Consider the following 15,553-nt stretch of genomic DNA (forward strand, 5'->3'; position numbering starts at 1 on the left):
TCGAGGGCTGAGCTCGCCTCTATCCAATCAGAGAGCGACTTTACGCCATGTGCAACCCAAAGCGACACGCCCACAAATAGCAGGAAGCAAACAATCCAGACAACTGTGGACATACAGGAACTGTATGAGCGAATCATTTATCTAAAAGTATCCTAATGTGAAGGGCTGCTTTTCCTGTTTCTCTACAAAAATGGCAGAACAAGCAGTCGCGTATAATCCCATTTAAAAGACATTCACGAGAAGTACGCAATGTAAAAAAATATATATCATTTTAAAATGCTGTTTTTGTAAATGCACATCTTTCGGTATCATTGTCCTACACGTTTGCTCATGCGAGTCAGAGGCTTTTTATGACATTCTGCGGGGGCGCAATGACATCATCCTAGAAGTGACTTGCAGTGCGCTGCAATGTGGTCAAATGTATTGCATCTGAGTGGGAGCCAGCATGCGCACCCACACATCCAATCAATATGTCACATTACTATTTTCAACTGTACGCAGATCAATGACAGATCACTGCCTACGTGGAGACGTGCGCACCCACTCCAGTGTGGATCGCGTGCATGCAGAAAAAAAGATGTAACGACTGCGTAACATCTTTTCACTGCACGGAAAATCAGTCTCGTGAGCATGGTGGTGACCAAGCGTATACAGTCGACCCAGTACTTAGTTGAATCAACTCAGTTCTTTGTTGTCTGACTATGCTCATGATGAGCGGGTTAGTCAAATGCAGAACGACGGCGCACAGCACGCAAACTCACTTCCGTCCTTCCTCTCGGCGCTCTCGAGAAAGCGAGCAGCCTCCAGCAAAACTTGCACATTTTTCAGAAAAGTGTTGATCTGATCCATGTGGGAGTCATTGGAGTTAAAGACGTCATTGAAAGGACAACTGGACATCTCCAAGTCTTGCTGATCCAAGACGGACGCATCGGAATCAAAGAAGAACTCCTGGCTCTTCAAACTTCTTCGCTGGCTCTCACTTTTGGCCATTTTTTTCCTCTGTGGTTTGCGTGGCTATTCAGGAGAAACTGAGACTTGTGCCAGTGGTAGCTGTTCGTGTCAGATGGATCCTGTTCTCCCCCCCAACCCCTACTTTATTTTTTCTTTTTTTTTATGAATGCGGGCTGTCTAATGTGCAGCAGCAGCCAATGTAAGTGGATGCTGGTCCATGAAAAAGCTTAATCCCTCCCCCTCTTGGTGAGGAGCTCTACATGGTCCTTGTGCTAGTCGCAGTTTTCTTTCTTTCTTTTCTTTTCTTTTTTTTCCGGGGGGGGGTAGAACTCACCTGTCCACCCTCACGACCATAGATATTAAAGGAACATTTGTATGGGCTGAACATTGGCACTTATATAATATGTCTTTATGTTAAAATGATGTCAGGACTAAAATTCACCCCTCTGAAAAACTATAGTGATTGAATGTGTTTTATGACTACATTTAGCACATAACACCCATTGTTTGTGGGTGGGGACTGATTTATTCGCACATCAGCCCGACTAAGTCATTGAAGGAGATAGGCAAGTAGTGTAATAATTAGTGCTGTTCCGATACCGTTTTTTGGCACCCGATACCGATACGATACCCAACTTTGCAGTATCGGCCGATACCGATACCATACCGATACTTAAAGGTTTTTTCTTTCCTCAACATGAAAAAGCTGTCCTGCTATTGGTTCAGAGTATTCAAGGGCCAATAGGATATCTTAGATCGGCATGCAGTGAACATGTCACATATCAGTGAACATCATGCACGAGCAAGACACAAGATGCTGCATCTAAAATCCTATATTAGCGTTGGAATTAATGGTATTGGCATGTTAATTGTGAGTAGTCACCGATACCGATACCACTGTTTTAATGCAGTATCGGCACATCTGCCGATACCAGTATCGGTATCGGAACAACACTAGTAATAATGAGTATGTTTATTTGCAGTCAGTAACTCTTTTTAAAACCCAAATAATGTAGTAACCGGAAAAAAAGAAAAGGAAAAAAAACAAAAAAAAACATCCAGAGTTATTTTGTAAACAGAATATCTTTTGGTGTGTCAACTATGTGGCTGATATGGGAGGTGGAAATGATCATTTACAATCACCTGACTTTGGCATCTGTCAATCACGATGAGTCTCGATCATGTGACGTGAGTTGGAAAAAAAAGTGGATAGCTGGCATCGTAGTCGTCATGCTTTGCAAACTAAAAAAAAAAGTGGTGTGGAGAAAAAAAAGACAAAAAAAAACATGATGAAGCTAAAGGTATGGTTCTACATTTTTCCGTTGTTGTTTGTAAACTCAACATTCAAAACTGACACTTGGGGAAGCCAAGGACAGCAGCCGACCTGGAATGAGCGTGAAACCATCCTACCAATCAGGAGTGGACGTGCACACCGCCAAATTTGCATTGGCACATAAGACACAGGACTCAAAATCTTACCTTTTCAGTGGAAGAAAAAAAATATTGGAGGAGGGGCGACCAAAAAATATTTTGCACCGGGGCCTCTCAGCACGCCACTCTAAGTCCGTGCTTCTGCGTGCAACCCTGCAAAATACTCTATCAGATATAAACAAACATGGCAAGGCAGTAAAGAGCCACAATTTTCGAGTGAGGAGGAAACCGACTACTTTATTTAGTGTAGTGAGTGACATAAATATGTCTTTCATTGAGCATAGAAAGTTAAAAGCAATGAAATGACGACTATTTACGTAATGGCGTCCGTGCGTCGCGCTTTCGAACGGGGTATTCCAATTGAGCACAATGGCCATGTATATGGGAGTAAGTTAGTAACTGTCCACAAAACATGAAACATGTTTTCCAGAATGTTTCAGAAAACTGAATTTTGAGTTAATCCAACTATTGACTGTATGTAAATGTAGTTGTTTCCTGGTTTAGTTTGTCACCTTCTGTTGTCACCTAGTGTCTGAAAACGGTGACCAATTGTCATCAAAATTTATGCTCTATGTCCATGTAAACCTGTATAAATATAAACACAATCGGCACAATATTTTTATTGACAACAAATGTGCACGGCAATGAGGAAGAGCCATTATCACCGCCACTAAATGGAACATATTGTGCCAATCGTTTCAATATTTCAACAGGTTTGAGTGGACAAGAGTAGGAATGTGCATATGAATTTTGGTGGTGATTTAGATACATTTTTAAATTTTTAGCAACGTTAAAAGTTTGTTAGACGCCATGGGCAGCAGGAAGCTATTAGGCTCCCGCAGCTAAATGGCTAACACCGCTGCTGCTGTTGGGCAGCGTGCAGATGCTGAAACAGGCAAATGAGAGGTGCAAAGATGGCTGGCTAGAGATGGAGCGTCATAATGCGGATGCCCGCTTCTCAGGCAGCAGAGTATGGAGGAACAAAAACGCCTAATTAATTAATTAATTAATTAATTAATTAATGTACAGCACTTTGTATACAGCAATGCCTGTTCTTAAAGCGCTTTATAAATAAAGTTGAGTTGAGTTATTTTTGTATTTATTTTCACATTTATTTTCACATTTATTTTTAATTTTTGAATCACATTTTTTATTTTTGTAATTACTTTTACTTTTATTTACATACAGATTTAGTTGTTTTTATTTTCATTTAGATTATTTTTGTACGGAGCCCCTAAAGTGACATGGGAGAAAAAACTGTTTTTTTAAATGTTTCTCGTCCGGACGAGAAACATTTAAAAAAAAATAATTCTCCCATGTCACTTTAGGGGCTCCGTATTTTTGTATTTAATTTTTGAATATTTTTACATCCATTTATTTATTTTTGGCATTTTTGATCCTCCATAGCAATTTCCTGAATTTTCTGTCACTTCAGTGGGAATAGTTACCTCGATTTAAGAACATTTCAAGTTACAAACGGTTATTATAGTGCATTCCTAATGATTAACAATCGTTAATATATAGTAAATTGTTACCCAAATGAAGTTCGTAAGTTGAGGTACCACTGTACTTTGTGTTATACTTGCCTTGTAATGCCATTCACATTGCTATTGTAATGATAATAACCATAAAAAGGTTGTGCAAGCTTTTAGAGGTCTTTGTTGTTGCAACGTAATGTTATTTATTTTATACAATAACTTGTTGTATATATACGGAATACTAACTGAGGAGAGCAACTCACCAGTCCATTCTGTAAACATGCTATAGATCAAGCCGTATATGACAGTGATGATGAGCGCTTTTAAGTCCTGAGCATTGATACTGTGCCGCTATCACTAGACCTTTAACGGAGCCATTTTTATACTTCTGCTATGACCATTTTCAAACAGAACGTGCCAAGGCAGGCCTGTGTACAGTTCTGAACCCCCACCTTGCCACTTCAAAGACCAGTAGCAGCCCGTGTTCGTTTGATGTAAAGTTCACACAGACAGAAACTTTTAAGTGCAACACACAGGGGAATCTTTGAAGGTTCCCGCTCCACCTTTTGTAAGGCCCGGCTGTCAAGACAGAAACCCGTTTGAGCATTCCCATGGTGGAACAGATAGAAATGTTGTCATTTCGGCCAACAGTGATTTTGTTGTTTTTTTTTGCCCTTGAAATGTGTCCTCAGAAGTGAAAGTTTTTGTAAATGACACATTTCTGTCTAATTGCTGAAAACGATTGCACTTGAGCAATAAGCATTCTGGGTAGCCACGTGAGATTACTTCCCTACAGAAGAACAGAATTACTTACATATGCAATACAGGGTTTTTCGAAAATGTTTCTTCTATATCTACCTTATTCCTGAAGGCTCTCACAGAGAAATTATTTTGCGCGTGGCTTCCTGTAAGACACCGTAAGTAGCGCTGAGGCATTTGTTACAGCAGGTTCCATTTCACTGAATGGTTTATTTTATCAATTTTATTTTATCATACTCATGACTAAATGCATGTTTGGAGTGAGCCAGCTGTGGATTAAGCGTTGACCAGCAACAACTTGCCACACACCTTGCTAAGCACTTTAATGCGTTTTATAACCTGCATAGATCAAATAAAAATAAATTATTCAAACTCTAACGTACCATCACCACCATTGCAATAACTGCAGTTGTGTTAAGCGACGCTTTCAGACAAATTTCAATGTTGTTGTATTATGATGTTTTTTTGTTTGTTTTTTTGGTCAAAGTATAATTAGTAAACCATTCAAACTGTTTTGGGATTTACTGCTTAAACGGTAAACGAATAGCGAATATGTATTTGGAGCGCAAGACCGAGCTCTAAAGTTCTCTCTACAGCACAAAACAACCATTACAAATGTATCACGCTGCACTTACTTAAAATACCAACACTTAGTCTAGCTTGCCCCTGCACAGATTTAGATTACATCTCATAGTGGACTTGCACTGGACACGAAAATAGAGCCCATGGTGTAATGTTTTGTTGTTGTTGCAGCTTGTCTATGGACAATGCGGTATTATAACCCACAGTCTTTTCCCCACAGTTTCACTTGGAATAAAATTAATCTTCACAATCTGGAGTGGAAAACTGATTGTCCCAAACAGACCCAAGTGTGCAGAGGGGAAGCAACAACAGCAGGTCACAAGTTTTGGGGGGAATGCTGCAAAGAAGGCGGGTGTCCCAGTAGCCAAATGTGGTCACAGTAGGAAGGTAAAGACTTCTGAGATATTGTACCTTTGGGCTGTAGATGTTCCATAGACACCCACCAACAAAAATTCAACATACACTCCTCATGTCATTGCTACGATTAAGGAAGCACTTTGCTTTCATCATGAGGCAACTCTCTTGTCAGACAGTGGGACAAGTCTTAGAGCTCAGACGCCAAGTGGAGAGATAGAAACAGTGTAAAAATCATTTTATTGTCAATGCCTCACAAAAGAATGAGTAGCTTCAGAAAATGTTATAATGACAGCAACCATGTTAGGCAATTATGTCTCTTTTTCTTTTTTTTCTATTTTTTTTTTAACCTTTTGGATGATATGAAAACATTTGTTTTGCTGTAGCCATTTTGCGTCATCCATGCAATCTCTCCGGGTTCAAGATAAAGTGCTCCCACTAAATGAAACACTCAAATCTTGTGCATCATCAGAATGGAAGACAAATTGACTTCATAAAACGATAGACTATAATGGATCTTTTTTTTCCCCCCTAGCCTTTTATTGCTTCCTGTGAAATCTCACATTTTCATAAATGTCAATGACTTACATCATTCTCAAAGACCATTTCAGCGAGTGTTTTTCCTGGGTTATTAGGCAACATTCATCATGGGCGCTTCCGCCATCACTGAGCAAGCATGAGGGGAATATAAAAATGCAAAGTAAAAATGGTTGTAGGAACTGAGGAATATGATGTCTTCACAACAGACCCATCACCAGAGCCCAGGCTTAAGGGGGGCACATCAAATGCATGGGTGGGCCTAATTATTTTGAATACCCTAACCCTACAGACAGCATTAACTTGCCCAATATATTTGGATAAATTTATGTAACACTGCCGTGCATCTATCCATTGAATGGCGTCCGCTGACAGTATTATCATACACAGCATTTACAGTACATACCACCTACAGTAGACTACAGCGGCGGCGTGAGTACGTTGACGCGGCAGCCATATCGATTGAGGCAAAGTGAAGCTATTTGTAAAGATGCCTCGTTACTAGGGGTGTGAATTGCCTAGTACCTGACGATTCGATTCGTAGCACGATTCACAGGTCACGATTCGATTCGATACCGATTAATCCCGATACGAATTTATAAGTTGATTGTTGCGATTTTTTTCATTCAAATTTAGAAAATGCTAATCAGTAAGCTTGTAGAGTGTAAGATTTATATGAAAATGTATGATTTATTTATCTGAAATTTCAGTCTTATAGAGGTTGTAATCTGTTTCATGTTTGAACAGCATTAAAATAAAATATTAAGGCTTAATGTTCCGTTCATATAACATTCTTCCATGCTCAAGGTGTGAATCCTAACCCGAAGTCAGACGTTTTGTTGAATATTTTTCCATTAAAAATGGAAGTTTAAAAATCGATTCACACACAAAAAAAAAAAAAAAAAAAAAAAAAGGCAATGATGATAAGACGTTGAATCGGTAAGACTACCGAATGAACAATTCTGAGCTCTTAAAAAAAATAATAAATAAATTTAAAAAAAAATCAATTTTTTTTAATTGAATCGATTCGAGAATCGCGCGATGTAGTATCGCGATATATCGCCGAATCGATTTTTTTTTAACACCCCTACTCGTTACGTTTCTCCTTGATCTCCTTCTCCTTGATCATCAAGCCACAACTCATTGGATTAATAAGGAACTATTACCTTTGATTATATTATACAATTCAAAGCCAATCTTACAAATTATTTGCCGATGTAATGGCAAAGACAATTGCCACATCCAATATGGCGGATGCGCTGACATATCACTTTGAACGGGCCACCTGTTTGAACGTATCTGCAGCAGAATTAAAAAGAAAAAAGGAAAGCAAAATCCTACCTCATTTTAGATGCCTAAGTGATATGTTGGTCCTGTGGTTTCTATTTTCAAGTGGCTCTTTAGTTGCCGACACGATTGTAGTATGTCCCTCCTCACTTGTCTTGTGTGCCAGCGTCCTCAGAAACTTGCAGCTTCACTTGTACAAAATGTACATGACTCTTGCATTGCACGCCAACATTGACGTATTCGTCACGTATGCGTATAAGTCAGCGTAGGTACACCTAGCATTATTTTCAGGCTGTGATGGCTTTTGTAGATAAGACTGGCCATCAATCAAACAAAACCATACCACTATTTCTTCATTTTGTGACGTCTTGCAAGAATGCTGCCAGAAAACGTTGCTTGGGAATGTCACCCTTTTTATTTGTCTTGAATAAACAGCTACCGTTTACCGTAGCTGAGGCCGAAAACAACAATTCACGAGTGGCGAGCATTAGAAGCAATGAACAGAAGCAGCCAACACAAATGTACACCACGAGACCTGTGTTGCATTTACTGACACTTGGACATAAGAGTGCTAAACAGAATGAATGTAAAAATATAATAATAAAAAAAAGAGACCAATTTTAGAGATCCATGCCTCAAATGCACACGTATCCGAGCAAAAATGTCTAAAATGGTCATTCATGAATCTGTCGTTTTACAGTCATGTTTTCCAGTGTGTGAGGCTTTTCAAAAACAAAATAGGACCTGTTTGTTTTTGCCATTCTGCTATTAATCTTTTCAACCCAGAGTGGACCCAGAGAGTTTGTGGAATTAACTTTGAAATGAATTAAAACAGCATCAACAAAATAGGACCCACAAATAGAGTGCACATGTAAATGTTACTTTCGTAACAGTATTTCCTAAAGAGTAGAAGTGGATCCTGAGTGAGAGCTGCAGAGTCCTAAATCAACTCCTTTTGTTTCGGCGTCTGTCCTGCGTGGCTACGTGGTGTAGCTAACAAGGGTCGTGAAAGCAACCCCTCATCCTTAACCTCTCGCTCCTGTCCTCATCTTTCTCTTGCGGTACTGCTTCTTGGTGGGAGGTCAAGCCTAAGCACACAAACACTGAATACGTGTCATGCCTGCTGTTGTTCCCTCCACAGGCCAATTATGTAATTCTCTGGCTCTCCACCAACCCAGCCAGGGTGGCTCTCCGCCGCTTACATTCACAGATCCGGAGGCGCAATTGCCCCCAGCTGGAGCACAATAGACGCTGCTGTCTTTTACTTACATTATATTGACACTGTGCAAACAGACTGTGAGCAAGCACAGGTGCTGGTGTGTGCTCCAAACGTCGTGCATCAGGCTGAGGGGAGGCTTATTCAATGAAAATGACGAGGTGAGAGTGACAAAGCGGTGTCAGCCTCTTTAAGTGACCTCACATTGACACCGCCGCTGACACCACGGCACGTTTGCTTCTTTTTCCCAGGAGCTGTGATCTGTGTGGGTCCTTGCTTTGTCAGGGTTTTCTAATGAAGATACTTATCTGTCTTCCATCAAGATCCCAGGCAGGTTTTCCTTTTGTTTGGCTCAAACTGAGTGGCCACTGGGGGGAAGGCTTCCTGGGTATTATCTCCATTCCAGGATATTCTCAGCCCTTCCTCGAGATACTGTATCAAAACAACACATTAGACAGCGGCACCCCACCCTATCCGTCACCCAAACGCTGCTGATGCAACTACTGTTGCCCATCTCAATTCTCACCTCCATGCTCTATTTCTAGATAGTACAGTCCGACTGTAAGTACAAACAACTCCAACTTGCTCACAAACACTATTGTACTGGCAGAACTAGTGGAGTACGAACCTGTGAGATGACAGACTGATGTCACCCCTCCCTGAGCAATTGCCCTTTGGCTCCCTGTGACCATTGTTCACTTCTGTTCCCAGGCACTCGCATCTGGTGACAATGGACACGGCGGGAAAGAGGAAAAACATCCTGCAACTGCATACATCAGAAATCATGTCAACTCAAGCAGACAAATGAAAATGTGGCTGACACTACCACTTATTACACAAATAATCTTTGAGCGTCTTGGTAGCAGCCATGACGATACTTGCATGACCAATAGCATGTTAAGGTTTCCACACAGAAATACTATACATAGATACTGTAATACTCTGTAGTAGTATATAGTGTTCCTCCACTTCCTGCTTTATCACATGTTTCTCAGTGATTGCTTTGTTTAGAATTTTACAGTAGGCCTATACAGTTTACAGGATTGTTTAATATTAGTGTTGTGCACCTTCAGTGTGGTACCACTATGGCTGCAACATGCTGGGAAATTCTGAGTCTTACTGGATGTCGATGAAGCCCTTAAACTGCCATAAAATTTGTTGTTCCAATCTCCAGCTTGTCAGTATTGTTGTATGCTCCGTTCGTGTTACTGATCCATGTGTGTTGAAGTAGCAGTTTGAAGGTCTATCTCTTTTCCTCACAGATTTTCACCTGTCTATTTGTTTGTTTTAGCAACATTATACTGACCACATATAACTTTAGGGCAGACCTCAGATCCATTATGATTATGGAGGGTAATGATTCCATTGAAAAGATCACTATTGTAATGATTAAATTGGAAGTCAACCCACCAAAAATTTATTGACAGTAATATGTTCTATGCAGACACACTAGTCTAAATATGGTATTCTGGTTAGTATTGTTAGTGGAATATGGGTTAAGCAGCAAAATCCAACTGTTTTTATCAATAGCAGAAGGCGGCCATTTTGCCATTTGCTGTAGAGTGAAAATAACATCATCATTGCTCAGGTCTCAACCAATCACAGCTCAGCTTTACAAAAGAGGTGAGCATAATTGGTCAAAATGGCCACCCCTAGACATAGAAAAAACGGCTGGATTTTGATTCATAACTCATATTCCAAAAATTTAATATTAATCAGATTGTCATGTTTAGTCCAGTGAGGTAACATAAAACATTATTATCAAGAAATGTTTAAGGTTGACTTTCCCTTTAATGGTGAAAACGCATTCTGATATCCACACTTTTATCCATCTTTTTCATCCATCATGGCCGACACAAGTATGTGGCAGCACCCTACAAAGAAATCTTTCCTTTTACCTCTAAAGACAAAGCAAGTGGTATCAATTAGGCATTACCTCAGCTATTGAGAACAATTGAGCCCATTTTAAGTCTGTTGCTAACCAAAACATAAGCGCCCACTGAAGCATATAAACAGTCCTTCTAGCTGCCATGTAGATGTTGTAAACAAATTATCTGTGCACTATGAAAGATGATCTCATTCTGCCTCTGCTGAACCGAGTGACTCTAAATGTTCTCGATATACAGTAGTACAGAATGTTTTTATTTTTTATTATTATTTTTTTCTAACACATTTGACCATATGGGTGAATGTGGTCAAAATGACCTCAAGGATAATGGGAGGGTTAAAGTCCATTTACACTTGACATGTATGGTCATATCAATATTCATTTTTGTTATAATATTACAAAAACAGTGTTTCTACAAACAAAAGCCTCATTGTCATAAACTGATTAGCTCTAATAGAATTATGATCCTCTGTGGAGATGAGTAAAAAACAAACAAACAAACAAACAAGCAAACAAATACACACACATATAGAAATACAGTATGTATTTTTTTTTAAACATAATCTTGCTAACTATCCTACTATATAATAATAACTGGTGTGGTAAAAACAAAACATTAAAACCCCCAGGCTACAGTACATATAAATTTTAAACAGGAAGGACTGTATTACCCCTCAGAAGAGATCAAAGTCTTCTTCCGTTGTCAGACACATAGCAGTGTGAATATTACTGGCGTCTTCGTCCTACTAGCCTGTCATTTATTCTCACGGGCCTCAGACAAACCGTCTCAGGGCATCTCACTTACCTAAAACTGTAAAAACAAGCCCCCCTGTTTGATGTAGGATGCTGCCACATTAGTTAAGGGGCCTTGGGGCTGTATGCCTGCTTTGCAAATTATAGAGGAGATGGAGCAGATGAAGAGCAGGGAAGGAGGGCGTGTGTGGGATGGATAGTGAGAGAAAGAGTGCCGGTTCAAAGGACCTATGTGGGAGGGGAGCAGAAATGGGGGTCATGTGCGGGGGGCTTTACTGGAGGGATGAAGAAAAGGGATAAGAAAAGAGATGTGAGCTCATGGTTGTTGCTTGTTCAAAAGCTTGGTCAAAGCGGAGAGAGCCACGACACACTTCCTTTGGACATCCTTACAAACTATGCGGAATTAGAAAACCTGAGTTACTTTTAGCTTGCAGAATGTAAACTGTTACAAAACATGATGGCTATGTTACGAGAATCTTTGCTTCAAACAGCCTCCCTGTTCTCCTGGTAATTCTTGCACAGAATTACCCATTGTGGACTAAAGTCTTGTGGCACACTCCTTAATCAATTCATTAATCAATCAAAGCTTGGCCCAGACTCCCAAGTTGGCTGTGAGTTTTAATCCTTCAATTTATCAAGACACTTTGGATTAATCTATAATCAGTGTCTGACTTGACTTAATTTCCTCTGGATGAATCTTGTAGAAAATTCCGGCGTGTCATGTGATGTGTTATTCCAGATGTTCCAGTTCTTTTGTCCATAAATAGTACAGTAAATAACTACCCATACACTTGAGCAATATCAGGAAACTAAAGCTCATGAACCTTTATCCAAAGAAAACTGTTATGACTATGTTTTGGGTTGGGTCATTAGGTCATATGGAACTGTGTTTTGGGTTGGGTCATGGTGTCATTGTGTTGTTGTGGTCTTGTATTGTGTCCCCTATGATGAGGATAAGAAGTCACTCTTATTTTGTAATTTATATACAGTTGCTATGTCCCTTACGGCGATGAAGTTGTCAGTTGCTATGCAGTTGCTATGTCCCTTACAATGATGACATTGTCGGTTGGTTTGCAGTTTTTACGGTTGTCATGTTTCGGTTTTTGGGGGGGGGGGGGGGGGGGGGGTTCTGGACAAGACAAGGCAATAGTCTTGTATTGTCCAGTTGAGGTGTGCTAAGCTGTGTAGATAGCGTCTACGTCTTGGCAAGTTTCTCTACGTCTGGTCAAGTTTCTCTTCATATGGTCAAATTTCTCTACGTCTGGTCAAGTTGTTCTCTCTCGTCCAAGCCAAAGTGTACTCTCACATTCAAGCCAAGTGTTCCTCTCTCACATCCAAGCTAAGTGTTCCTCTCTCACATCCACCCCAAGTGTCCCTCTCTCACATCCAAGACAAGTGTCTCTCTCTCTCTCTGTCCAAGCCCAGTGTCTCTCTCTTGCATCCAAGCAAAGTGTCTCTCTCTCACACATCCAAGTTCTGCCAAGTTTGTTCATGTCTGCCCACGTCCTGTCAAGTCTGTCCTGCCAAGTCTGTCCACATTCTTCAAGTCTGTCTTGCCAAGTCTGTCCCCGTGATGCCAAGTCTGTCCGGTTTTTGCCAACGATGATGAAGTTGTCAATTGATGTGCGGTTTCTATGGTCCTGTAATAGTCACTCTTATTTCAAGAGTAGGCCAGGGGTCTCCAAGTTCGGTCCTCGAGAGCCCCTATCCAGCCTGTTTTCCATGTCTCCATTCTTCAGCACAGCTGAATCTAATGATCAGCTAATCAGCAAGCTTTGCAGAAGCCTGATAACGATCACGATCATGAATCAGGTGTGTTAATGGGGAGAAACATGGAAAACAGGATGGATAGGGGCTCTCGAGGACCGAACTTGGTGTAGGCCTTTATTCTGTCATATAGAATTGTGCCTTGCCTTAGCTGGAGTTTCTGAGTGTGAGTACGTCGAGGTTTTTAGCTGAGGTTTTCTCTAATTTCTCTCAGCACTTCAAGGTTTCTTATCCCTACTCTTCCATGCAAGCTTTCTTCCATGCTAGCCGATCCATGTACCCATCCTGCTCAGTCAATCGAGGTTTCTCAGTTAAGGTTTCTCCATAATGTGTTTTCTTCAAAGTTAGATTCTTGTCACTCTTCTAACCAAAATGTTATTCATAAATGTTGCATTTCTACTTAGAGTCTGTGTGATGGTGATGAACACCTGACAGATCTGATCAAGCGTATCATCTGTTCTCCTATAGTATCTTCACACCCCATGCTCTTTGTTCTACGACTTATTTCTTCCTTTCCAACTCCCGCACCTTCCTCCCCCTGCGGTCTGTCGGCAAATCTCCAAACCCGACAACAGTGCTTTTCTGTCTGCGTTCTGAGGTGGGAGGCAGTAGTGGGGGAAGAGTGTTCAGTCTGGTCAGGGCGACTCCCTGCAAACCTTTCTTTGCATTCTTGCTGATTTAATTATTTGCATTATTGGGATACTTCCACCGTGGCAATCCCATTTGGATAAGACGGCGCACAGCGGGAGGAGTCGTGTTGCCTTTGTCTGTTGGTGTTGTGTGTGCGCGCGAGTGTGTGTGTGTCATGGCTCCCCGTACCCAGATGGTCAGGGGTTCAAATTCCAAATGTCTTAGTTTGGCTTCTTCTACTTTGTTTCATCCTGTTACTCTAAAACTTAAGTTTGCATTTCTTGCTACATATACATTGCTGAGATATTTAAACTGGATATTTAAAAGTGCAAAAGATAACATGGCTTGGACAAAGGCTTAATCTAAAATGCTAAGATGTGCGGGCAGCTTGGTGGACTAGTGATAAGCACTTCTGCCTCACAGTTCTGAGGTTTGAATCTCCTTGCTGTCTTCAGATTGCAATGTTCCTAGTAACTGTCCGTAGAAATAACTGGTCAGTATTGTCGAGAAATGATTAAGACAAGTTGACTAACAAGGTGATTGTGCAGTAGGAGGATGATGCTCTACCAAGAATACATGTCAAAATGGTATCTAGGGAAGAGTGCTGTTCACTATTCAGATAGATAGATAGTGGAATTATTTATTTTTTATGTGTATTCTGAGTAATGACTCAACATTCATGATATGAGCTCCCACACGCCTGTTCCTCCCACACGGGTGTTTAAACACTGTAGACTGCCTGACTTGGCGCTATCGTTACAATTAAAGTGACATCATGTAATTACCAGCATAGCTCCGCCCATTATCCTCCTGACAGGTCAAAACAGTGTGGGTGTGCAGGTTCTTTACACGGTAGGGCTGTGGGGGCCATGCTTTCCATTTAGCAGTGAAGCATCTGCAGCCAGTGCAACGGTTGAAACATTACTTGATGCTTTAAGAGGCTGCGGTGACGGCAGTCAGGCTGGAGCCATCTCAAAACAAACCAATAGGCTCATCTCAGTTAAAGTCTCTTTGTGGGGTAAACACAGAGATTTAACGAGAATGACATTTCAGTCGAGTGTAGACCTCCAATGCGATGTTGAACCTGATAACAAAAGTTAAAAAAAAAAAAAAAAAAAAAAAAAAAAAAAAAAAACACTTCCTAGCTCATTAAGTGACATATTATAACTGTACCATACTATTTTTGAAGAGTAGTACTGTATGGATTTATTCTATTTTTACCTTCTACAGATTTTCAAATAACAATTTTTGATACTTCCTTCCAACAATTTGATCAATCAGGAGGATAGGGTAAGACTTTCATTTTTTTTGGAAAATTCTAAAAAAAAAAAAGTCATTTGTTAGATTGACCACAAAAAAATGGTTGATACAAAAATTTCTGCCTATGAACTATGATTAAATAATTTCCAAATTATTACTAATTAAATCCCTACACCCCATTGCTACTTTACAGAAGCAAAGCATCCACTAAACAGGCATGATCAGTTAAAGTTGTCTTGGTGCATCTTAAAGCTTATCCAGCTAACTTAGCTTAGCATAGCTTGCTACTGTATATCAACACATCGTTAAGCAGATGAAGATCATGTGTGAGTGTAGTAATTGTTGGAAATGTGAGTGAAAAATAAATAAAGAACAACCGAGCATGGCAGTTTATTTATTAATTTATTTATTTTTTTCATATACAAATCCTTATGTCTACTGCGGGCCATCGAAGCAGCCTAAGCAGTCGTGAGAAGCACTTGGATGGAAATTAATACAAAAGTATTAACTTTTAAGTGAGTTTTTTTGTTAATTCACATCATTATAGGAATAATCAATGGAATAATCGATAGGATACAATATTCTAAAGAGACTTGTTAGTGACATGCTTAGTCAATTCCTCCAGAACATTTTCTGAGGTCAACCACTGGACTTGCTCAT

At 40.2% G+C, this 15,553-nt stretch overlaps 1 protein-coding gene across 1 annotated transcript in view; it reads right to left on the reverse strand.

Moving 5' to 3' along the window:
- mxi1 (max interactor 1, dimerization protein) overlaps positions 1-1,101 on the reverse strand; it is a 31,015-nt gene extending 29,914 nt beyond the window's left edge. Inside the window, exon 1 of the mRNA XM_077523567.1 lies at positions 762-1,101. Coding sequence (XP_077379693.1) covers positions 762-990 — 229 coding nt within the window. The 5' untranslated portion in view covers positions 991-1,101. The remainder of the gene's footprint in view (positions 1-761) is intronic.
- Between the last annotated feature and the right edge of the window lie 14,452 nt (positions 1,102-15,553).

This window comes from Festucalex cinctus, chromosome 6 (genome assembly GCF_051991245.1).
Source record: "Festucalex cinctus isolate MCC-2025b chromosome 6, RoL_Fcin_1.0, whole genome shotgun sequence".
In the NCBI taxonomy this organism is placed as follows: Eukaryota; Metazoa; Chordata; class Actinopteri; order Syngnathiformes; family Syngnathidae; genus Festucalex; species Festucalex cinctus.